We start from the raw sequence: 24,308 nt of genomic DNA, 5'->3' as shown, positions 1-24,308 counted from the left end.
AGTAGACAAGATTGACAATGAGTCCTCTTGAACGTGGATGGCAGCCGCATGGCGATGCGGCTCTTTTGAACTCCCCTCCACCTCCCCTCCTCCAAAAAGCCAGGCCTCAGTTGGGAGTCTGGGGTCTATGCTTAGTTTCCGGGGGAGGCAGAGGCAGAAACCCCATTCAGTTTCTCGGGGAAACTGAGACAAGGTGGCCCGCCCTCTCCAAATTCGCCCCCCGTGCTCCGGGGACGCCCCTCTAGGGAAAGCTATAAGAGGCGGCGGTGGCGAGCCTGCACCTCCACGAGCAGAGCAGCCGCTTCCAACCCGCGCAGCCTCGCAGCACCTGCAGCCCTGGGCGCGGGGGCGGGGCGGGCACGTGGGCTCCGAGTGCGCAGGCGCCGGGCTAGCCGCTCGCCGGCTCGCTCGCTCGCTCGCACGCTCGCACGCGGCAGCCTTGGGCGGCCGAGGCGAGGTAAGCGCGGGTGGAGCTCCTGGCCCTCGGGGGATGGCGAGCATCAGCACCACCAGGCTCCCGAGACGGGCCCGGGTTAGAGGCCACCTGGGCTCCCTCCAGGTCGGGAGGCCCGGGCGCCTGGGCGCGGGAGCTCAGCGCGGAGGTGACCTCGGGCTTGGGTCGTTGGGAGCCGGAAGTTGCGAGCTGGACGTTGAGGTCGGGCGTTAAGTCGGGCGTTGAGCGGGCACAGGACCTGCACATGGGACCAGGCTGGAAGGGCAGAGGCGACCTCCGAGCCTCGCTGAGAGGTTTGGGTGTGGGTGGAGGAAGCCAGAGCCCAGGAACTGGAGTGTGGGCGAGCAGAGGCCCGGGTTTGGAAACAACACTCACTCCTCAAATGTCAAAGGCTGTTGTTTGGTTTACTGTTTGTGTGCCTTTTTTTTTTTCCCCACCCAAAGGCTCTTGGAATCGGTGCTGTGGTTGAAGTCCCAGCTGGAGTGCTGTTGGGACTCCTTAGGTCCTTTCCCTAAACCCGCTTGTCCCCTATAGCATCTGCAGGGTCACCAGGTCATAAGCAAGAGCCCTTGCTGGCCCAGTAGGCGTGTTAACACACGCAATCCGCGGTGTGCCAATCTTGGCACTTGGCTTTTCTAGGGCCCCAGCTGTAGGTAAGTTTCTCCAGCTGGGCCTCCGGAGTGAAAGCAGTCGGATGTCGGTCTTTCCCTGACATCACGGGAATTGCATAATTAGGTATCTGACCTGGCTTCTCAAGTGGGTGTTTGAGTGGGGGTATGGTGGGTGGAGGGTGTCAAAGTTGTTCAACTTTAGAAGTGAAGAAATATACTTTAGTCCTGAGATTCCTTCTGTTTTTAAACGTTCGAACTCCCCTGGGCGTGATGGTTTAACCACTGAAATCCCAGCACTGAGGTTGAGTCAGAAGGAATGGCAAGTTCAAAGCCAGCAAAAACTTGCAGACTCCTTCCTCATGACCCAAAGAAAGGTTGGAGTGTGTGTGGGGTGGGGGGGCGGGGGAGAGGTGTTTGTGTGTCTGTCCATCCTATATGAGGAGTTTGCTGCTGTTTGCAGGGAGAAGTGTTGGAAAGCAGCCTCCATTGCCCTAGGTTGAAATGCAGTCTGTGTAGTCCTCATGATAACTTTTGAGGAAGTTACTACTTCTGAGTTTTATAGTCACCGAATCCTAGAAAGATGAGGTGATTTGAGCAAAATAGCATCACTCAATGAGGCAGGCGGGGCTTGGGTCTAGTTTCAGAGCTTGCACTTTTCGGAAGCATTGAGTTCTGCAGCTCTAAACCGGCCTTTCCCGTTGCATAGAATGTCTCTCCTGAAGTGCACAAGGCCACCCCGGAAGGCAAGAGCAAGCTTGAAGGAGGAAAAATAAGCCTGGCTGGGGTGTTTGGGACAGTGTTTGATGGCATTGCCAGATGGTGGGCGAGGCATAGATTATTCATGGTGTACGTTAACATAAAGACCCACTGAAGAACTGCACTGGAAAGTCTATCAGAAATACCTTGGATTATCTGCATATTTGAATCTGAATTAGTGTTTTGGATGTTGCATGTTCAGATAACTGTTTCTGTTGGCAGGTATTTTTCATGGCCCCCAAATTCATTATCTCTTATGTACTGTCAGGATTGTATTAAACTGTATCTAATTTAAAGCAGGAAATGAAATAGAAGTTTTAGGACACAAACCCCTTTCTGCTGTTTGTCTGTTGAAAGCCACCGTAACTGACATTGAGTTTCCGGCTTGTGCTCCCTTTGAAGGATTTGGAAGAATAGGCAGTTTTACCTTCAGGCCACATGTCCACTTAGCCAAAAAGACTTGTTGCTGCACTCCAGGGCTCTTCCCTCTGGGCAGTGAGCACACTGGGCAGACCTTTAGGGTGACAGGCAAACCTCAAGCCAGCAGTGTCCTGACAGGTGTCCCCCCCCCCCAGGCCCTTTTTGCAGCCACGGAAACTCTTTCAGAGAAAGCCATCCACACAGGTCCCTGAAAATGTATTTCTCTTCAGTGTATGAAGCTCAGCTGGGGACTGTCAAAGCAGAATGCCCAAGAAAACCACGGAGAATAGGGATCAGCTGAGAGGAGTTGAGAGAGGATCCGGATGATGAGGCAGGTGGGAGGGCCAGGGCCTCCTGCTTGAGTGGTAGTTGATGTTAACTTGCCGTGGCATAAGATAGAAAGCAGAGTGAAAGCCTGATTTGAACAATGGACTACACCATGCCCCACTAGGAAGAGGTAGTGTTTTACACAGGAGGTAGTGTTTTCAATTGGGAAACGTCTTTTCCTGTTTCTGGGACTTCAGAGTAAGGAATAGTGTAGATCTCTGAGACAATGGTTCACATGCTCTTGAGTTGGTGCAAGTGAATCTGCCAAGCCTGGAATTTATACCTAGTGAGGAATGTTTGCCTACTGTAGGCCAGATTTTGATAGCCAGCTTAAGTCTGCTTGGTATTGCTTATAGGAATTACCTGATATATAATGTTTGAAAGAAGTCACCTAGGTTTATAGTTCTTTCACAATTAAATTCACCTCTTGGATGTATTTCTTCCTCAGACTTCAATGAACATTAAATTGCCACCCGATATGATGCCACGAAATAATTTGGAAGCCTCTACTTGTAAAATGGCAGAGCCATTTAATTTTGAGAAACAGGAAAGCAAGCTTCCACCCCAGGATTCACTAAGAAGCCCTGTAGCACAGCATAACCATCCCAACTTCAGGCTGAAAAGCCCAGAGAATGGAAATAAAAAGAACAGTTTCTTGCTTTGTGAGCAAAGCAAACAGTATTTAACTAGTCAGGAAGATAATTTGGTGGTCTCTTCAAATGCTGCTTGCATCAATGGAGAAGTAGGTGGGTCCAAAGGAGAGAGGAAGGCATTACCAACAGGTGAGTGAAAACTGCACTCTTGTACTTGCTTCTGAGGATTCTGACTTCATTTAAGACCAAATGCCAGTGGCATAACAGAGCAGCCAATGACTACAGAAGAGTTTGTGCATCTAATTATTATTTAGACAGGAAAGCAAATACCAAATAGTGTCTTTGGCTTCATTAATCACAGAAAAGATTCCAGAGGAGGGGATGACTAGAGATGACCCTTTCCAGGGAAGTGGAAAGGAAGGCTCATGGTAGTTTGTAGTGGGAATTGTGAAGTTGCTGTGAAACTGCCTTGCACAGAGTACCATGGATATAATGATGCTAATAGTGCCATGTGATTTGCTTTTAAATAATTTGTTTTCCTTCTTCTGAAAAGCTTGCTCTTTATGGAGAGGAGGGCCTAATGGGATTTAACATCTGGGCGTGTGCGATGTGATCTTTTAATGCTTTGTTAATCCAGTTAGAAGTGTAACCCTCTAGGAGGCCCCTAAGTCAGCAACTGAGGCTGTGCGAGCTGCACACACCTCACAGCTCAGTTTAGGGCTAGCACCAGCCTGGGCTAGTGGTCCTAATAAACAAAACCCAGAAATGCCAGTTTTGTTTTAAAAAAAAAAAAAAAAAAAAACCTGCTATGGAACAGCGAAAACTACCATGTTAAACCTTAATGTTTGTAGAAGAATCATCTTTTTTGTATTTTGTATAAGGAAGAAAGGGTTGTTGCCAACTTCACCAGGTATGGAAAGCATAGGACTGCAACCTGAAGAGGACACCAGGGCTCCTTCAGACTTTTGCCAAATGTTCTCTCCAAACTTCATAGTTTTTCCTGCAAGGACAACAGAAAACATTCTGCACTAAGTGAAAAGCAATGTTTAGGTAAATTAGAATCTCAGGAACGTGTAGATGCACTTGAGAGCTTCATGCATGGCGATGCTGACATTGGACATCTGACGTGTTGACCTGTCAACCCTGACAGTTGCTGGAAACTCAGTAAACCAGTGCTCCAAATGGCAGCAGGCCCTGAAGTGTGGAAGTTACATGATCTGGAGCTCCACACTGTACTAGCCTAACTTTTTTTTTTTTTTTAAAAAATATACATTTTATTTGAAAATAAATTCTTTTTGTGTAACATATTCTGAACATGGTTTCTCCTCTTCTGATTCCTTCAGATCCACCCACCCGCCCAATTCCACACTCTTTTTAGAAAACAGGCAAAACAGATTAAAAAAAAACAGCACAAGAAACACACAAAACTCAAAGAAAAATCAGAAACCATAATATACAAGCAAAAGATTAGTAAAAGTGAGACTGGCACAGGGGTGCACACACTCTCTCTCTCACACACACACACACACATACATATAAAGCAGCATGAGAAAACATCCACAAGCATACCACAGAACTCACTCTGTGTTGGCATTGACTGCTGGGCATGGGGCTGCCCTTCCATGTGGTTAATTTACCTAGTCAGACTCCTTTGTAAGTAGGTATCAGTTGCAGACAGCATCTTGGTTTGGGGTGAAATATCCTGTCCACTTCCCCTCTGTGCTAAGACCCTGTCTGGCTTGGACTTGTGCAGGCCCTGTGAATGTTGCCACTGTCTCTCAATTCCTAAGTATCACCCTCATGTCTGGAAGACACTGCTTCCTTGGTGTCTCCCATCCCCTCTGGTTCTTAGAATCTTTCCACTTCCTCTTCCTTATAGACCTCTGAGTCCTGAGTTTGACAAAATCCTCTCTCTTAGGACCCAGTGTTTCAAAGTCTCTGCACATTGTCCACCTTGGGACGGGTGCTATATTAGTTCCCATCTACTATGCTGGCTTTTCTGATGGTGGCTGAGTGAGGCACTAATCTATGTGTATTGCAGAATGTTAAGTCATTTTATTGCTTTGCTCCTTTAGCAGAACAATAGTATTTGTTTTTCTCCCGAGTCCATGGCCTTACTAGATTCTTGGGCACCTGAGCAGTGTTGAACATGAGTTCTGTTTCATGGAGTGGGCCTTAAGTTCGGAGAGAGTTGGTTGGTCATTCTCTCAGCTTGTATCATTGTTGCCTCAGTGTATCGTGTGGGCAGGTCAACTGTTGTGGATTTCAGGGTTTGTGGCTGATGGTTTATCTTTTCCCTCTGGTAATGTGCAGTGTTTCTTCCAGTGCCATGAATGCTCATCAGTCGGGGTGAAGGCTGTAGTATGCACCCTCTTGACTTCTCTGTGTTCAATGATAAGCAAGTGTTGTCTTAAGTAGTAGCTTTTACCATCAGTTTGTGGAGAGTAACCAGTAGCCCTGGCAATGCCCTGCATGTGTGGAAATTTTCCATGGGGTCCCTTTGACCAACTACTCAGCCAGATGTAATCCCTCCCTGGCATTGGAGGTTTCACTTGGTAGTGAAAGTTGCGACTTTGTCTCCCTGTTATTTTTGGCGACTCCATTTTGATTTCTTTCGTGCATGTATACATTTTAAGAAGCTTTTACAATAGTAGGTTTCAGTGCAACCCCTGAAATGGCCGTTAGTGTTAGCTGTCCCTGCTCGGTGTCCCTCCTTCATCCCCTCTTTCCCCTCCCTGTACAATTCTCCTTTGTCTTAGCACTGGCTGACTTTGCCATTGGAGTGTTGATGTGCTGTTCCAGGGGCAGTGTTAGCAGCCATGTGAGAAGGTCTGCTGATGCTCCTTTTCCTGTCTGAGGCTGGATTCTCTGAGATACTTAGAAGCAGCACGCCACCATGGGTGACAGCGAATACAGGAATCCAACTAACTTGTTAGGTCATTCATTTAAAATGGCAAAACTAGAGTTGAAAAGGCGTGAGAATGTCTACTTCCTGCCTGGAGAAAAGTTCACAGTGGGAGAAGCAGTAGTCAAGAATGATATGCACACCTGTGATGCTAGAAAATTCTTATTTTCTGTCAGGAAGATGTTTGATTTTTTAAAGTGTAGCTGGGAGGTTGTTAGGGTTGTTAGGGGTTGTTAGGACTCACTGAGTTATGCCATTTTACATGATCAGAAGTGAAAAGTAGTGTCTGGCATGTAATCAGAATTTTGTGTTCCCTCTCCTAGGAAACCCAGTGTCACCATTAAGTCTTGGAAACAGTTCACCACCCAACCAAGTAAAAACTGTAAGTTTTTTTTCCATTGTGGCAATTTTTTGGGCTGTGCTACTACAGAGGCATTTAATTTAATTTAATTTTTTTGGGGGGGGATTCAAGGCCAAATTTGCTTTTCTGTAACCTAGACCTCTCTTGGAAAAGTCCTTTGTTTTGTTTTGTTTTGTTTTAGGTAACTGTAGATTCACATGCGGGTAGGCGTTAGGGTTAGAGTGAGGTCCTTTCCATGTAACCTTTATCCAGTGACCTCAAGGGTCATAGCCTGTGCTGACAGAGCATTGCTGTCATCACAGGGTCCCTTACATGCCTTTGCGTGGCCACCTGCACAGGTCCAGCACTCCTTGAACACTGGCAACTGCTTAATGTGTCCAGAGTTACAGTTTTGTCATCCTGGATGCTTCCTCAGCTGAACTCTATTACAGACTTGTCTCTCTCAATAAGTCCTCGAGGATTGGGCTGGGTTTGTAGTATTTTCTTATGCTATATACATTATCCAGTGGAGAAATGTTTGTCTTTTGTCCATTTCCTGGGTGGGTCATTTGGGTTTTTTAATTTGTAAGTTTTGAAAGTTCTTTTTATGCTTCAGAATCCAAGTCTTTGTTTGTTTTGTGAGGCATGGTTTGCTTGGCCTTGTTTCTGCCTCCAACCTTGTCTTTTCATCTCCTAATGAAGCCTTTTAGGAGATGTCTAGATGATCAAATTTTTCTGTAAGTGTAGAACCTTGGGTGTTAAGACTGTAAATTCTTTGCTACTCTAGATCACTCAGACATGTTCCTCGTGAGAATGTCTCATGGTTTTATATTTTGATCCCTTTTGAGTTAATTTTGTTTAAGGAGCTTGGGTTGTGGTCTTGGGTTTTGTTAGGTGTTCTGTTGTCCTGGTGCTTTTTGTGGGAAAGTTAGCTTTTCTTGGTTGTCTGTGAATTAGTCAAGTCAGTTGATATTTTCGAAATTACAGATGGCACAGAACATCTCTGTTCTTCATTGCTTTCTACTCAGTATGCCCTCCTGTCAGTACCATGGGCACATAGCCAGAGAGTCCTGAAATGGAATTATCATTCATCTTTATTTTGCTTTTCAAGACTGTAGCTTCTTTGCCTTCAAATAGACTGATTAGAATAATGTTGTCCCCATATCTACAGAGTAATCCTCCTCCTCTGATGGTGGCAGGAATAGCGTGGAATCTGTCGCCCGATGGAGTTAGGTTCTTCTGTCCTGATCTGACCCACGACATGCGTGTGTTTGTATAGTCTTTGATTCCTTTCACTTTGCGGTTTTCAGCCCCTATGTTAAATCTTATGTTAGATTTATGCAGAAGAGTGTTTCTTGAGTGATTGTATCCTTGAGTTCATTGCTAAGAAGCAGAAATGGTAGAGCTTTCTTCTTGTTCTTGTGTCTTTGTCGAAGGCATTTATTTTAGGACTCAAATCCATTTCTGTGATGATTAATATAGTGATGGATATTTTAGTCTGTTATTTTTGTGGGTCACATTAATATCTTAATGGTACCTCTAAAATAAATACCATGTGGTCATGGAATGTTAATTTTTTACTGTTTGTATGGTTGATGTCAATGGAAATATTGATCTTGATAAAAGAATTCTGTTTCCTCAAACTTTTTTTGTTACTGAAATATTTGGTAGAATTCTCTAGTGAAAATAACCTAGAGTTTGTCATTTCTTTTGGGGGTCTTAAACTGTGATAGAATTTCCTTAATATTTATAACGCTGTTCAAATTATTTCATGTTATTTGTTAATAAATTTTTAAAACTGGTCTGCTACTTGTGTAGTCATGTCTATGTATACTGAGTCTGTTCTGGATTAGTTATGTGATGTGTGTAGGGTGTGTAGTTCAGTTGTATTCCATTTTATTTATTTGACTTGGAGACATCAAGCTTTAACTTGGGACTTTTGTTCATGTGGAGGTCTGTGTTTTTCTCTCAGTGGAGCTTTGACAGTGTCCAGTGTGCTTTAACTCAACCTCTGAGACTCTCACATTATGTAGAAGTGTTGTTTTGTCTGGGTGTTTGGCACGATGATCTTACTACATTCTGTTTGTTCATTCCCAGCTGGAGTTTACTGTGGTCAGAGGAATCTGTGTGGTTCCATTTCAGCCTCCTTTCTTAGCTCTGTGTTCCTTTCTTGTGCTGGCGAGGGAACCTGGCTCTTATGAACGGTAAACACAGAGGACACACACCACTGAGCTGTGCCCCTCCCTGAAGTCCTTAGGGCTGTGGTTTGATTTAAAGCTTAGGTTCCAGGCTTGCACTTTCGGAGAGTGCGTGTTTTGCCCTGGCAGAACCTGTCGACTGACAGGATGCCTAGTTCTGATCCTTGCTGTTTTTCTATCTAGTCTGTCAGTGGTCCAGAGAGAACATTTACATCTCCAGCTGTGCTCACTGACTGCCTTTCTTGTCCCAGCTTCACTTCATAACATGGAGCTCTGCTGTTGACCCATACGAGCCCAGGACTGTGAGGTGGTCTTGTGGATTGACCATTTGTTTGGTCATACACTGTCCTCTGTGGGAATTATCTCTCCTTTGTAATCTGTTATCTGATGACGTGCTGTCCCCTGGCCTCTGTTAATTCACGGTCATAGGCAGTGCTCCACCTTTGTACGGCTGGAATTTCTTACACAGGATAAATTTGAGTCACGTCTTGTCAATGCGTTCACCCATATTGCAAGCTCCTCTTCTGCCATCCTGTCCCTCTGCATTCTTGTGAACACCTCTTACTTCATTTTGATTGGTACATATTTCTGAATAGCTTTCCTGGGGGTTACTGTAAATTTTACATTATATGTACGCAGTATATGTGTTTTAAATTTATGTTTTACAATATTTAAAATATTTTATATACTTTTATATACTTATTTAAATTAGTTTTTAGCAATTGAGCATAGTTAGTGCCTACTCTGCTCCATGTCAGAGTTGACCTCATGCTTTCTTTGTGTGCTAACTTTAGGGCTTCGGTTGTATGCAAAGTCTGACCTACACTGTTACCATTGAGGCAATCCCAGTGGAGTGCTGAAGAGACATTCTAATATTGCTGTTCTTTGTTCAAAATAGAAGCCCAGCAATAATGAGTCTCCTGAAAAAACAAAAAAGTCCCACAAGCTGTTTGAGAATGCCTTGTCTGTAAACAATCCAGCACTCTTCAGCTCTTTAGGACCACCCCTGCGGTCAACAACCTGCCACCGCTGTGGCCTGTTTGGTAAGCAAGCTCCCTTGGGCTGCTGAACAGCTTGCTTGTTCTGTGCACTGGAGAATGTTTTGTTATGTGAGCATTAAATGCGTTGACTATAAATGGTGTGTGTGTGATGTTGTGTGCCCTTTACTCATCTCCAGCAGCCTATTGCTCTTCACACCTTCCTGTCCTTCCTGCTTCTGTTATTTTATGATTTTTAAACAAAGATTACATGTTCTGAAATGCACAGCAGCACATCTTATCAAAATAGAGACCACTTCTGTAGCCTTAGAACCCACTTTCCTGTCCCTTTCCCACCCCCCACCCCCATCGGGAATCCTATTGTACTCTGTCACATAAATAGAATTACATAGCCATAGGCCATTTGTTTACATTTTATTTCATTTAGATTGGTTATCAGATTAATCTGTCAATGTATCAGTTATTTGTGGAGAGATAGTAATAGATAGTAATTGCATGACTGTATCACTGTTTTAAAATGTATTTGCTAAAATGAATAGATGGCTGTACGCCTTTGCCATGTAGAATGTGGTGTTTTGGTAGGTTGCCTGTCTGTTTTGTAAGAGATGTTGTGCTCATGTCTAGTTTTTGAGTAGAATACGTGATCATGTTCTGTAAGAGGCCACAAAGTGTTTCCTAGGTCACTTCCCATGGTTCATAAGTTGTGCTTGTCCAGGAGCTTTGATGACAGTCTTCCCCATGGTGGACAGTGTGGCTCACAGTTCTGGTTTGTAGTCTCCTAAGAGCCTGCCAACTTTTCCATAAGCTTACTGGCTACTTGGAAATGAGCGGTTTTTTTTTGTTTGTTTGTTTGTTTTGGGGGGCATTGAAGCATTTAAGATCTTTTTGTTTGCTTGTTTCTTATTAGTTTTCTTCTACCTGGAGACCAGTAGGATTTTATTTCAGAAGTGTCCCTGTTTCCCCAGTGACTCTTCCCCCTTTTGTTTTGAATGACACATGGGAAATCATTTCCTGTACCTGCCATGCACCCTCCCTTCCCCGTGGCAACCCTGTGCCTCTGTTTCTCATTTTGCAGTGTATGCCCCAGAAGTCTGCATCTCCAGCCTGAGCTTGAGCTGTTTCTCTTTCTGTATTTGAAAGAGTCTTACAATGCCTCCCAGGGCCTGACCAGTGTCTGCATGGTCTTCCTTAGTGATTAGCACAGTGATGTGTGACCAGCTGCAGCTCTTCAGTGTTTTGAATACATATTTATTTTAAAAATAATTTGTTTTTGTGTGTGGGTGTTTAGTTCATATGTGTGTTTTTCATGTGAGTACATTGCCTGAGGAAGCAGAAGAGGGCAGTATATCCCCTGGAACTGGAGTTACATAGAGGGTTGTAAGCCACCATGTAGGTGATGGGAGCCGACCCTGGGTCCTCTAGAAGAGCAGTCATTGCTCATAACCACTGAGGTCCCTCTCCAGCAAGCCTCTTCTGTGCCTTAAACTGAGACCAAGTGTGCTCTGCAGGGTCGCTGAGGTGCTCGCAGTGCAAGCAGACATACTACTGCTCTACAGCGTGCCAGAGGCGGGACTGGTCCTCCCACAGCACCATCTGCAGGCCCGTGCAGCAAAGGTGAGCTCTGACAGACACATGTCGCCATAAACAAGGATTGCACGAGCTAAGCAAGCCTAAGCTATCTATGTGCTTGGTGTCATTTTGTAACCCCCTACCAGGCCTGCTTGTAAGTCTGAAGCACTAGCTGGTGCTTAGCAAGATTTAGAACCTCAAAGTGAATTTTTTATCTTAGATTCATTTTACTATTGTGTGTATGTATGTACACCAAATGTGTGTCTGATGCCTGTGGAGGTAGTGAGCTTCCTTGTAGGAAGCTGGGAATTGAACCCTGGTCCTTTACAAGAGCAACAAGTGTTCTTAACCACTGAGCCAACTCTCCAGCCCGTCAAGGGAATTTCCGATGGCCAGAACTTCACAACACCCACTAGTTGTTGTGGGTGCTTTCCTGGGTGTTAGTGTTGCAGCCTCACAGTGCCTCACGGGGTAAGGTCAAGTTTACACAAAGGTTCCCTATGGGCTGCAAGGACTGTCTGCTTTTCACAGACGAGGACACGGAAGCCTGGGCTGTTAGGCCTTGGTTACTGGGGGCTTTAGAGGAGACACACTGAACAGCATGGTTAAGCCCTTTCCTGGGTACCTCAAGGCTATTGTTCTCTGCTGTCAGCATCACTCTTGGAAAGTTTTTGCCCTTCTAGATTTTGTTGATTGAGAATTCTAACAAAATTGAGATTTATGACTCCTTAAAGAGTTTCTTTGTACTGTAAGAATTATAATCAGTTGTCTTATTTCAGTTTGCACAAGCTTGAAGATAATAAGTTACCATATGAAACAAAGAGCATTGAAGTGAAAAATGAGGTAGGATATATTTTGGCATTAAAGTAAATTCTAAATAACTCTCCTTTATGAAGGCTTGAGCAAGCTATTTGGAACTTCTGCATCACACCTGCATTCATTTCTAAACAAAACAAGACACCATTAATTCCATACCCAGTAATGGTGGGGTGGCATAGTATGATGACAGTGGGGATTGGGGGAGCTGCTTGGGGCTTTTGAGAATTGTTTATTTCTGTCTTTCCCAAAAATGTTCTTGAGACAGCCATGTTTCTGTACAAAGTAATGTGGACTATACAGAGCTTTTGCTTTAGAGCTGCAAAAGCACAGGTTCTTCATCTGTGGGCCTTCATTCTAGGCCTGTCTCTCTCATATTTTGTATTAGCTCTTTTCCATTTAGGTAATTCTATGGACCAAAGCATTGGTTCTACCATTGTGTCCAATTCATATTCATAGAAAATTCTCATCTCTGTAGCTGCTACTACCTCCTACAAAAAAAAAAACACTTTATAACACACTAACAGGTAAACATTTAAACTTTTAAATGTTGCCAGATGTAGGGGCAAACCCAGAACTTGAGAGATTGAGGCAGGAGGATGGCTTTGAGTTGTAGGCTAGCTAAGGCTCCATAGTTTCAGGCCAGCCTGCATTATAGAGTGAGAGCCAATTCCAAAAACCAAAATAAACATTCCTTAATGTTGCATGGATTAATCTGTGTAGCCACCTGAAGGTTATCTTTTCTGTCACTCACCCTCGTGCTTTGGACCCCTGTTGTGTCCCCTGCCTGTGGAAAGTGGCTCTTAGGAGTTCTTAGAGGACTTGCAGCTCCCGTGCTTTCTTATTTATGCTGAAAGAGGAAGACTTTGGCCACCATGCCTTTGAAAGTCATGTTTGTGTATCACAACTTCCTGTGCTTTTTCCAAGCAGAGCGATTGTCCCCTTGGAATTCCTGAAGAAATGACTACTAGTGCTGAACGAGTGATGTTCTCTGATTTGAGAAGTCTCCAACTCAAGAAAACCATGGAAATAAAGGTATTTGTTGACTTTCCTTGGAGAGAGATGGAAAGAACTGCTGGGTGGTTTATTCCTTGTTTGTTGTTACTTATATTGAGTTTACAGTGTAATGAAGCACATCTGATGAAATCAATAAAAATTAGGAAAACTGCACTACTTTTCTCTCTTGGGTATAAAATTTAAGGAATGTTTTTTTTTTTCCCTCCTGACTTTGAAAGGGCACAGTTACTGAATTCAAGAACCCAAGTAACTTTTACGTCCAGTTGTATTCTTCAGAAGTTTTAGAATACATGAACCAGCTCTCTGCAAGCTTGAAGGAGACCTATGCAAACACAGTGCCTGAAGATGGCTACCTTCCTGTGAAGGGGGAAGTTTGTGTCGCCAAGTACACGGTTGATCAGGTAACCACCGGCAGGTGAATTGTTAAACAAGTGTGCTTCAGCTCCCCTTGTTGGGATCACTTCATGAAGACGGAGATATCAGAGCTGCACGAGTTGGCTTGGGGCAAACCCAGGTCATCCTTGTCACACCCCTCCCTGCATTGGCCCCCCAGGCTCTGCTGCTTCATTCCCAATGACTGTGTGCACTGCTTGCTGGCCTTCAGAGTTGCACTGGTGTGTAGTGTGTGGAAGTCATCTGGGCTAGAATAACTTGAGTTGTCCATTTAGACCATTTGGGGGATTTCTCACAGAAAGGTTGCTTTTGAGCACCTATAGAGGAAATGGGAGCCTTTTGTTTACCTGGCCTCTGGCTTCATAGACTAGGATTGCAAAATTGTTTTCAAGCAGAATGTCCCCTCTTTCCCTTGCAGACCTGGAACAGAGCGATAATACAAGGCATTGATGTGCTACAGAAGAAGGCTCAAGTCTTATACATTGATTATGGAAATGAGGAAGTAATTCCCATAGACAGAATTCACCAGCTAAGCAAGAGCATTAACCTGTTTCCTCCTTCCGTGAGTCTCTTCTTTGTAAATTCCTGTCCTCATCCCCAGGGAGCAGTGACTGTGTTGCCATGGACACACTGTTAGCTGCTGTTTTCCTGTGTCACTGTGCCCACCGTCCTGTCTGACAGTGTGGATGAATACCCTGTAGCTGGATTCTTGCTGTTGTCCCTTTCTAAGTAGCATCTCTTGTAAATTACCTTTTCAGGGATATCTTAACAGCTGTATAAAATCTGCCATTTCTTTATATATTATTGGAAAGAAGCCAGAACTGATATATAATAAAGGTAAATTTATTCCTTCTGTTTCTGAAGCTTCAGTTACCAACAGGTAGCGTTGCCAGTGAGAAGCATCAGAGAGTTCAATATAACCACATTTCAAGATGGTTTCCTGATTAGTTTTGAAGGCTTTTGATGATGCTTTTTAGCATGAAGTAGATTCTTTTTAAAACTCTTTTAATAACTAGTTAGACACTTTCATTTTAAAATACTGATTCTTGGAAGTAACTTGCACAAAATCTTTCAGGCGATAAAGTGCTTTGTGGCAGGTGTCATCCCCGCTGAGGGTGAGTGGAGCGGAGACTGTGTCGCAGCTGTCAAGGCACTACTTCTGGAGCAGTTCTGCTCAGTCAAGATTGTGGATGTCTTAGAGGAGGAAGTGCTCACCTGTGCCGTTGATGTTGTGCTGGAAAGTTCGGGTAAAGATGAGAGTCTGCCATGCTGTTTAGTTCTGTTTCTCAGAGGAGCAGGAGAGCCGTGGATAGGAAGGGTCCTGTGTTAGCCGTTTGTCAAAACTGTATGGAATTAGATGGTTTAGAGGGCCAGATTCGGGCTAACATGGGGTAACTATATTATTATCCTTTTGATATGTCATTGCAGTGCCTGTTCATGACTTGTGCACTTCATGGGAAGAAATTAATGAGTGGCTCTGAGTGTTCTCATGCCCAATGCGGTTTTTCTTGGAGCACCTCCCCCATCACTTTCTCCCTCCTTCCTCCCTCCCTCCCCCCTCCTCCTCCCTCCTCCCTCCCTCCCTCTCTCTCTCTCTCTCTCTCTCACACACACACACAAACACTCTGGAATCCTGCCAGAGTTTGACAGGTGGCTCCTTCTACTTCAGTACTCACTGCCTCAGTCCCCAAGGTTCTGTCTCTCTGCTCTCAGAAGGGATAGCGTGTGTGACATAGAGCAGGAGCGTATCTGTTGAAATCTAGTATGCAATCTGTTTTTGTTTTCTTTGCCATGTGTATTTCATGCTGTGACTTCAACTTTGGGGTGTGAGCTCACGTTCATGTTGGCTGATCTCCTTGGGCCTGTCATTAGTTTCCTCTCAGACAGTGGTTAATTTGAATGTGCTTCTGAGCCAAAAACTGACTTTATTACTCAGAATTTTGAAGGTGAACTTTTTTATGAAATTTTTTGTTAAGTGACTGGGATTTTTTTTTTTTTTTTTAGTTTAAAAACGGCTTTTCTGGGTGTTATTTTATCTGTAATAACTGCCTGGTAAAGGAAAGCCAACCTGTGCAAGGGATAGAACATATGACCCATGGTTGACATGTCTCTTACTTTACCCTGCTCATGGATCTTTAGATAGTCTCAGTGGAGATGTATTTTCTTTGTCCCTCTTTAGGAAAGCAGCTGGACCATGTGCTTGTGGAAATGGGGTTCGGTGTGAAACCAGACGAGCAGGGTGCAGACCAAAGTGAGTACATTGGCTCTTGACACCAGCAGGGTCCTCCACATCTCAAGGCTTGGTGGCAGTGTTGTTGGGACCATTCCATAAACTTTGCACTAAGGGTAGTTTTCATTTAGAAAGACATTATCTAATCTGTTTTCCCTCCTGGCCCTTCTGAGTCCCTTAGATTGGTCCTGAGGTGATCATCATTAGAGTCTATAAAGCAACACTGGGGGGGTGAGGGCTTTGCAGCTCTTGTTGCCTTAGTTTGTTTTGATTCCTGGCATGGGTCCCCCTCCCCAAATAATGAGGAGATCTCTGAAATGCTGTGCTAGTTGGATGACATTTATTTTTTACTCATTAACTGTGTGTGTGTGTCCGTGCATGTTTGCATCAGATTTGACAAGAGAGTTAATTTCCTAGGAATCTTTCATGACTTGTTCATATGCATAGATTTTATTTCTATTTCTCTCTCCCTTTTCTCCTTTGCCACTTGCTTTGGATGTAGACATAACTAATTCTTTTGTCCACAGCGTAGAGGTGACTGTTCATCCCAAAGACAGACTGGACCCCCCCCCCCTGAGGTCTGCCACCCTCCTCTTCCTGTCCTGTTACTTGTCTACTTGGTTGCTAGTTCATTGTTTTTTTCTTGCCAAACACCACGGTGTTATCTTTTCCCTCCTTCCCTCCATGTTTTCTTTTCTTTTTTTTCCCTCGAGACAGGGTTTCTCTCTGGCTTTGGAGCCTGTCCTGGAGCTCCCTCTGTAGACCAGGCTGGTCTCGAACTCACAGAGATCCACCTGTCTCTGCCTCCCGAGTGCTGGGATTAAAAGTGTGTGCCACCAATGCCCGCTCCTTCCATGTTTTCTTATCTTACCGTCATCTCTTTAGGAACCTTTACCACAATGAAAACAACCTTCTGTGGTTATCTTTTGTCTCCTGTCTGTGTCCTATGGCATTTGCTTTTTTGATATCTCTAAAACAAATCTTGGTAAAAACCTTGAATATCTCTTTGCCATCTATAGGATAAAACAAAACATTTAAAGAATTAATGGTCTACTAGCAGTCATGCTTATAACCATAAGTGTTGATGGTGCAGTGTAAGAAAGATGAGGTAAACCCGGTGCCCACAGGGTGCGAAATTGTGACACAAAAGCTGGGAAGGGGCAGGAAAAGCTTTGTCAGAGCAGCAGAAAGGAAAGTGCTTCTGGGAAAGGGCATCTGTGCTGTCAGCTTTCTGCAGCAAGGAGCAGAAGGACCTGCCCAGAGAGCTCTGACCACTCTGCTGAGGCTCCATGGGTGTAAAAAGGACAGGAATTCTGTGGCTCACAGATGTGAGAAACAACCCCTGTAAAGGTGCCTGCTGCTACTGGGGTGATGAAGTAGTCTAGAGGAGGCAGCACCCCAAGCAAGAATATAGATCTAAAGAACACATTTGTAAAAGGCGTCCATATAAAAGGACATGGTTGACTCTGAACAACAAAGTAAGGGGTGGCTGTTGTGGCCCGGCATGTCTCAGTCCCAAACCACAGAAGCCATGAGGTCCCTCCCGCCTGAGTGGGGGAGCGTGGACTCGGAAACTCCTAGCAACCCAATGGCGATAAAGACCAGACACAGGCATCTTGTCATCTTTGAGAGCTCTCAGTTCCATGCTGTGAACTGGAGACTCCATTTATCCCAGGATTTTCATCAACTGCTTTCTAACCATCCTCTGGTGATAGCAGAGGCCATTTCTCCTGAGCCTCTCCCTAAACTCTCTCTGCCAAATCTCGCAAACAGCCTCTACTCAATTTCCTGCAGATCCCTCCTAACCATCTGTTCTCACTTCTCATGTAGACTTTCCTAGCCCTCCATCTAAGTGGTGCAGGCCTATTCAAATGCTTAGTTCTGTAGAGATGCAGAGCTAGGGGACATTCTCCACTGAGACTATGCCATTCAACAGCAAATCAGCTAGCATCTTCAATACAATGCAGAATGGAGCTCCAGAGTTTTGGACCCCTGAGAAATTCTCTAATGCAATTGTACTCGGCTCCCAACAATTCCCCTCTAAAATTAATAAAAAGAAATCCATGCTTTTGCAGTGGGACAGATGACTGCGCCTGGTTTAGGAGGCTCCCTTCAACCTAGCAGGGGGGACCAGTCATGGAACCACACATTCTGTCATGCGTGTTCGCTGGAGGCAAGGAAAAACAGTACCCGTCTCTGGATGGAATTAGTCTCTGTAACAAATAAGGTTAATGGGGAATGGGCCATGGTCCAGCTCTGTCTGTTCCTGAATGAGAAAATAAATCCACCGGGAAGTAGCACCTGAGCTCTTGCAGCCTCAAACATTCTCCTGTGGGAAAGAGAGGTATAAAAGAGTTTAAATGGCCTTTTAAAATCTGCGTGGGAATGTCCCCAGTGCCTCTGGTACAGACACAACTTAAGTTTGCTCTCTTATACATACTTCTAAGGTGTTAGACCCCCGAAAAACTCAGGTATCTGGGGTCCCAGGCCACGATGCGGTCACCCCAATCACCAGGCGGATTTGAGAGCTTGATGCAAACTGCATGAGGCTAACCCCATGTTATTTCGGGTCTTTCACCCACCTGCCATGGTGGATGGCTCGAAAAAGACAACTCCTAGGGCCTCCCGAGAGATCTTGTAGGGCAGCGTAAGGGGAGTGTCTAGGGGTACGCACAGGCTCAGGATTGGTGTGCCTCCAGCCTTGGAGGGTTTGCCCTGTGTTGATTGGCCAACTGGTTGTTATGGCCCATAGGCCCTCCCAGGGCGGTTGCTATGCTCTGCGTCATTGCTGTGTGATTGTCAGTAAAGTACACCCAGGGTCGTAAAGCGTAGTGCCATCAGCTAACTTCTGATTGGTTCCTTGTCACGAGGCAGGCATCTGACTTTCTAGTGCCTAGGACAAGGTCAGACAAGCACGTGTTCGGCCGTTATGACTGCCGAAAGGGAGCTGGTTCCTTCAAAGGCTTGTGAATTACAGGTTACATTCCTGTTAGAATGAACTGAGTTCTAGTTTCTAATGACATTTGCATAACACATATAGTAAGGTTACAGCCATTAACAATTTCATCATGTACATACATTAGGGTGAGTTACAATACAATCAAAAGACAATAAGATATTCTCACGATATTCGGGGTGTGAACAATATCACAATTTTAAAACTGTTTTCCTTTATTCCCTGCCTGGAGCTCAATGCCCTTTGAAACTTTCTATTTCTTGCTTAAAGTCCAAATTTCTGTTGTCTGTAAAGTTCTGAAATCAGGTTTGTAATACAGTCTTTGAATCTTAACTGAAAAATCTGTTGTCCATGTCTCATTTAAGCATTGTGAAGTGGCTGCCATTCTGGTTTATACCAGTACCCAACTGTCCTAAATGGGTCCTTTTTTCCCAATGGGGAAACTGGCAAAACAGTTTTGGGTGTCTAGATGTGGCAAGAAGGTAAGCTGTTTGTTGCCTGGTTCTTAGTCAGTTCTGGGATGAGCACTCATAGATTCAGAGAGGTAGATGTAGTCTGTCTGTAGGGAAACTGGGGCTTTGGAAACTGGAACTGGGTGTCTGTCTCCTTTCCTCCTCTGGTTGTAGGTCAGATGTCCTCAAGGTTCAGGAACACAGGCTGTGTTTCACTCCAGCTGGTTCAGACTGTCTCCCAAGGCCTCAGGTCCGATTCCTCTCTGCTCCACGCATCTTACCAATCACTCCAGCAGCCAGCATGCATCGTTCTCCACCTTCGAGAAAACACAGACATGCCCTTGACCCCATATAATGGGGTCTGGTACCCATCATTGTCTGGTATATGGATCTTTCCATTTGACTTGAGTGAAATTCGCTCGAGTTCCGTCATGCCAGAATCTGTCTGAAGCAGATTGCTCACTGGCATCCATATTTAAAAGTTTAAAATAAACAGTGCGTGGTTTAACACATCATGTGGAGACTGGGGGCACAGCTCCCTCCTTGTTATCTTAGAAGCTGTGTTTTTAAGGAGCTATGAGTATGTTCTATAGTTCCTTGTCCTGGAGGATCCTGTCTTTTGATCATTTTCCCAATGAGTATAAAATAACTGAAATGCCTTATTATAATATCCATATCTGTTGTCTGTCTTTATAATTTCTGGGACTCCCATGTAAGCAAAAACATCTTCAGTGACTTATAACATCAAGAAATCTGAATGTGTCAATTGCCACGTGTACGTATTTTTAACTTGCCAAACTCTGCAATGAGATAACATCCATTTGCCATAGGTGGTTGGGGAGTAGGTCTCAAGGATTCACCCCTAAATTAGCCACAGGTAGATACTGTGGACATATTCCACATTGTTTGATGATGTGACAAGTAGTCTCTGTGGTTAAGCCAAATTGTTTTCTTAAACTCTGCTATTCTGATGATGAAAGCTATGAGACTGCCTTGCGCTCTCTGTCTGGGACAGAGCAATCAGTTTTTGTTAATTTACCTGGGGATCTGTTCCCTTCAGCTAGTTGCCTGGGAAGGTTCGAGTGGGCTCTTATATGACCCACAAAGCATGGCAATTTTCTCAGGTGAATTGCATTTTGAATTTTCTCAAATAATATTCTGACCTGACTATTACTGGATCCTATGCATGGAACTGTCTCTATTACCTGAAGAGCCTTAAAGACATAGTGACTGTCAGTATACAAATTAAATGAATTATTAGGAGCTGAAAGACCATTGCAATATCTCGTAATTCTATTACTTGAGTTGAAGCTAGAGCTGTCTGTGTCACCTATTCCTCTCCATCAATAACATAAGCAGCTATTCCATTAGAGCCATCAATAAAAACTAACATAGCATTTTTATTTACAGGACTGGTATTTTACAGTTTTGGGGAATATAAGGATGTATCAGAGTAAATTGTAACAGCCTATGAACTGCAAACTGATTATCAGTTTTTCCTGAAAACAGCATAGGCAATTGCCCATGAATCACTGTTCTGAACGAGTCAACCTGTTGCTTGGAACAAGGGACATGTATCACACTTGGTTCTCTTCTAAAATACCTCCTAGAATCTACATGGCATTTCTGCACCATGCAGGCTACTACTTTAAAATAAGGGTTTAATACTTGCTAGCAAGCAGGTAGGTGTAACCATAGTAATGGTTCCTCTTGCCATAGAACAGAAGTTGGACTATGCTTTGTGGGGAGCACATAAGCTTCCCATGGTTTTGCATAGTCAATATAATATGTCAGTTGATGCTGAATCACCTCCTCTAATTTTAGAAGGACTTGTCTATCTTAGTTAGCTGTCTGGGTAAATTGGGATCACTACCTCCTTACAGAATCTATTTTAAAGGTTTTAAGTCATCATTAGATGCCCCCAAAAAGGGACTCAACCACTGAATATTTAACAACTTCTAAAAAAAAACTCATTTAAAGATTGTAAACGATCCTTTCTAATTGTTATCTATTATGCCTTAATTTCTTTAGAATACAACATATGTCCCAAACAACTTGAGATTTACTTAGTTTCTGAGCAACCTTCTCTAATCTAACCTTTGAAGCTGACAAGCTGATAAGGCCTCATTTGTATCTTAGCTGACACAGCCTAATTTGCATTTATGCTGACACACTTAGGCTGTGAATCTAACAGGGTGGCTGTCTCCTGAGGCTTCTTCTCACAATTCCTTTTTAAAATCACGTATCAACTTTTACTTTCTAGATTTTCTTTTTTTAACCATAAAAATTTAGGAGGATCTTGTATCCTCTCCTCTGCCAAATTTTATAGAATCATCTACAGATTCCCCGTGTCCCTAAGTTAACACTATAGGCTTCTGTTATCTCTTTTGACTGTCTCCTAGGGCTCAAATCATTAATTTTTCCTGTTAAAACATTGACTGACTGACTGGATGCCCTTTTTGACTATATTTAAAGCAATTTTGGTAGTTTTTTTAAAACATATCCAAGGCAATGTAAGTATCTCTCTAATCATATCCAAGGCAATTTAGGCAGTTCCTTTCATCCACATTCACAAATTCACAATCATATCATGCATCCAGATGTGACCACACCAAACATTCATAACTTGCATACATCTCACGTTTCTCCTTTTGCCTAGGTTATGATCAGTTTGTTGAAAAGAAAAATCCTTAATTGAAATTTCTTTAACACAGTAGCTATAGCCAATCCTTGAAATATGAGCATCCAAAATTTGAACAGATCTAGGCTTAAATATGTTGCCCTTTCTTTTCCATAAGGTCTCAAAACAGTTCCTGACTGGCTGTATTAATAGCAGTTTTTATACATTTGACTGGGTATCAGCCCATGGTGACATTTCCCAAGGCTGCAAGTTTTCTAAGTTTTGACCTTGGTCTTCCTTGCCGTATGCCCTCTGGCTCACTGTAGATAGTCTGTGTCTCCTTGCCTCTCCTGCATCTTGGGTGTAAACCTGATTCCCTATTTCCTCTTTTGTTGGGACTCTGTCTGACCCAGTACCCTTCTTGACCATGTCCAAAGCAACCTCTAGAAACCTCTGCATTTCTTCCTATGCCTTGCTTTCTCTATAGGAATAACATATCTTTAAATGAAGTTCCTGTAAGGCAGCTGCCATCGCTAATCCCTGAGTATAAGCTAGTTCCAATAACTGGAAAAATCTTAATGAACTTGCCTACGTCAGTCCTCTTCCTGTGAGGCCTTAGCGAGACCTGGCATGCAGTACCAGCATTCTCATAAGCTAGATGTCTCACAATCAAAGTTTCAACACCTGTGTCTCTAACCTTTTTGGATAATGTCCACACAGGCCTAGAAACCAATTCTGAACTAACTCCCTAGGTCCCTGCCTGCTCTCTATAACAAATACTCCCCTCCTGACCAGCAGGCCTTGGCTACCCTCTTTCAGTTTCCTAGGGGTGAGGCTTCTACAGGAATATTCCCTATCAGTCTCTGGGTAAAAATTGCTGTTGGTCCATACTGGACATAAGCCATCTTTAGTTCCTTGAGCTGTTTGAATGGTATTGGCACATGAATCCTGCTATGTTCCCCTGAGCCTCCCTCTCTGTGATCTGAGGAAACTTGTAAATTTCCCATATCCTGTGAGAGCAATTTTGCTAAAACTTTCAACCTCTTAGCTTCTGCTGAATTTTACTATTGAGTATTTGCCTCTCTGTATTCCCAGTTTAAATTGAAGGAGGTGAAGACGTCTCCATCTTGGTGTTTATTAACTCTCTCTTCCTGCTGATCCCAATCATTTGTCCTGTATATTCTTTACCATCCAGCTGCCCCTTAGTAGGCGCGGAGTTTTCTGTTCTCCATTACATTCCTAGATATGGTCCTGCATGTATTCGAGGCCACATCTATGTCTCCCCAAGCCCTGGCACAACTCGAGACTCTGTCAGAGTCTCGGCAGTGGCTTTTGAGAGCAGGAAGCTCTCCTGGCTATTAAACTATACCCAAGTAAATAAATAACTGTATACATTTTTACTTTCAAGGCTAACTTACTTCTCTTTACTATCTGGCTAATGTTCGTGTCTCGTATCTACAATCACCTGCAGTTTTCACTCTGGAGTCTAACTCGCTACATTTTACTACTTTATCACCTGACATTTCAGTCTCACATGTACTTTGTGCACCTTTGGACTTTTAGGGTTAAATAACCCACTTTACCTTTTCTGTCAGCAGCTGCCTGACATTTCTGTCTTATATTTACTTTTGTGCACATTTCTACTTTTAGGGTTAAATAACCCATTTCACCTTTATGTCAGCTGTTGATTGATGTCTTCCTATTTTATCTTACAAATATGTTTCCTATTTCTACAATTATATACAATTTTATTCTTGACCTAACACTGTTCACTCACCATACCCAACCACTTTTTTTCTTTCTTCTGCGAGTTCTTCTATCTCTTGGCAGTGTCCACACCTCTGCCTTGTTCGTTACTTCTTTGGTGTCCATTTTTTTGTGGTGTCCATGGCTTCTTTCCCCAAATTGGGGTCCCATTTTATCGTGGCCAGGCATGTCTCAGTCCCAAACCACAGAAGCCATGAGGTCCCTCCCGCCTGAGTGGGGGAGCGTGGACTCGGAAATTCCTAGCAACCCAATGGCGATAAAGACCAGACACAGGCATCTTGTCATCTTTGAGAGCTCTCAGTTCCATGCTGTGAACTGGAGACTCCATTTATCCCAGGATTTTCATCAACTGCTTTCTAACCATCCTCTGGTAATAGCAGAGGCCATTTCTCCTGAGCCTCTCCCTAAACTCTCTCTGCCAAATCTCGCAAACAGCCTCTACTCAATTTCCTGCAGATCCCTCCTAACCATCTGTTCTCACTCCTCATGTAGACTTCCTTAGCCCTCCATCTAAGTGGTGCAGGCCTATTCAAATGCTTAGTTCTGTAGAGATGCAGAGCTAGGGGACATTCTCCACTGAGGCTATGCCATTCAACAGCAAATCAGCTAGCATCTTCAATACAATGCAGAATGGAGCTCCAGAGTTTTGGACCCCTGAGAAATTCTCTAATGCAATTGTACTTGGGACAGGTGGCTGGAGTTGACCTTCAAGAAGAAGGTGCAGGAGAGGGGGCCTGACCTTAGGGTGTGGACAGGAGAAGGGGGCCTGACCTTAGGGTGAGGACAGGAGAAGGGGGCCTGACCTTAGGGTGAGGACAGGGGTCGACCACAGAAGGTCCCAGCTGTGCAGAATGGGAAAGTGACAGCACTGTGGAGCCACAGCCCT

The 24,308-nt window shown here is 44.0% G+C and overlaps 1 protein-coding gene across 2 annotated transcripts in view; it reads left to right on the top strand.

Annotated features, from left to right (window-relative positions):
• Positions 1-3,022: 3,022 nt before the first annotated feature.
• Tdrd1 (tudor domain containing 1) overlaps positions 3,023-24,308 on the top strand; it is a 43,259-nt gene continuing 21,973 nt past the window's right edge. The window contains exons 1-11 of one of the 2 annotated variants that reach the window (XM_035443056.1): positions 3,047-3,350; positions 6,390-6,448; positions 9,503-9,647; positions 11,111-11,216; positions 11,951-12,014; positions 12,918-13,022; positions 13,223-13,405; positions 13,816-13,959; positions 14,473-14,644; positions 15,577-15,652; positions 20,722-20,732. In XM_035443056.1, the coding sequence (XP_035298947.1) occupies positions 3,047-3,350; positions 6,390-6,448; positions 9,503-9,647; positions 11,111-11,216; positions 11,951-12,014; positions 12,918-13,022; positions 13,223-13,405; positions 13,816-13,959; positions 14,473-14,644; positions 15,577-15,652; positions 20,722-20,732 (1,369 nt within the window). Of the gene's footprint in view, positions 3,351-6,389; positions 6,449-9,502; positions 9,648-11,110; positions 11,217-11,950; positions 12,015-12,917; positions 13,023-13,222; positions 13,406-13,815; positions 13,960-14,472; positions 14,645-15,576; positions 15,653-20,721; positions 20,733-24,308 lie in introns of both variants that reach the window. The other variant, XM_035443058.1, reaches the window with a different exon arrangement.

This window comes from Cricetulus griseus, chromosome 3 (genome assembly GCF_003668045.3).
Source record: "Cricetulus griseus strain 17A/GY chromosome 3, alternate assembly CriGri-PICRH-1.0, whole genome shotgun sequence".
In the NCBI taxonomy this organism is placed as follows: Eukaryota; Metazoa; Chordata; class Mammalia; order Rodentia; family Cricetidae; genus Cricetulus; species Cricetulus griseus.
Note: the sequence above shows the minus strand (reverse complement) of the source record. Positions and strands in the feature narration are given on the sequence as shown.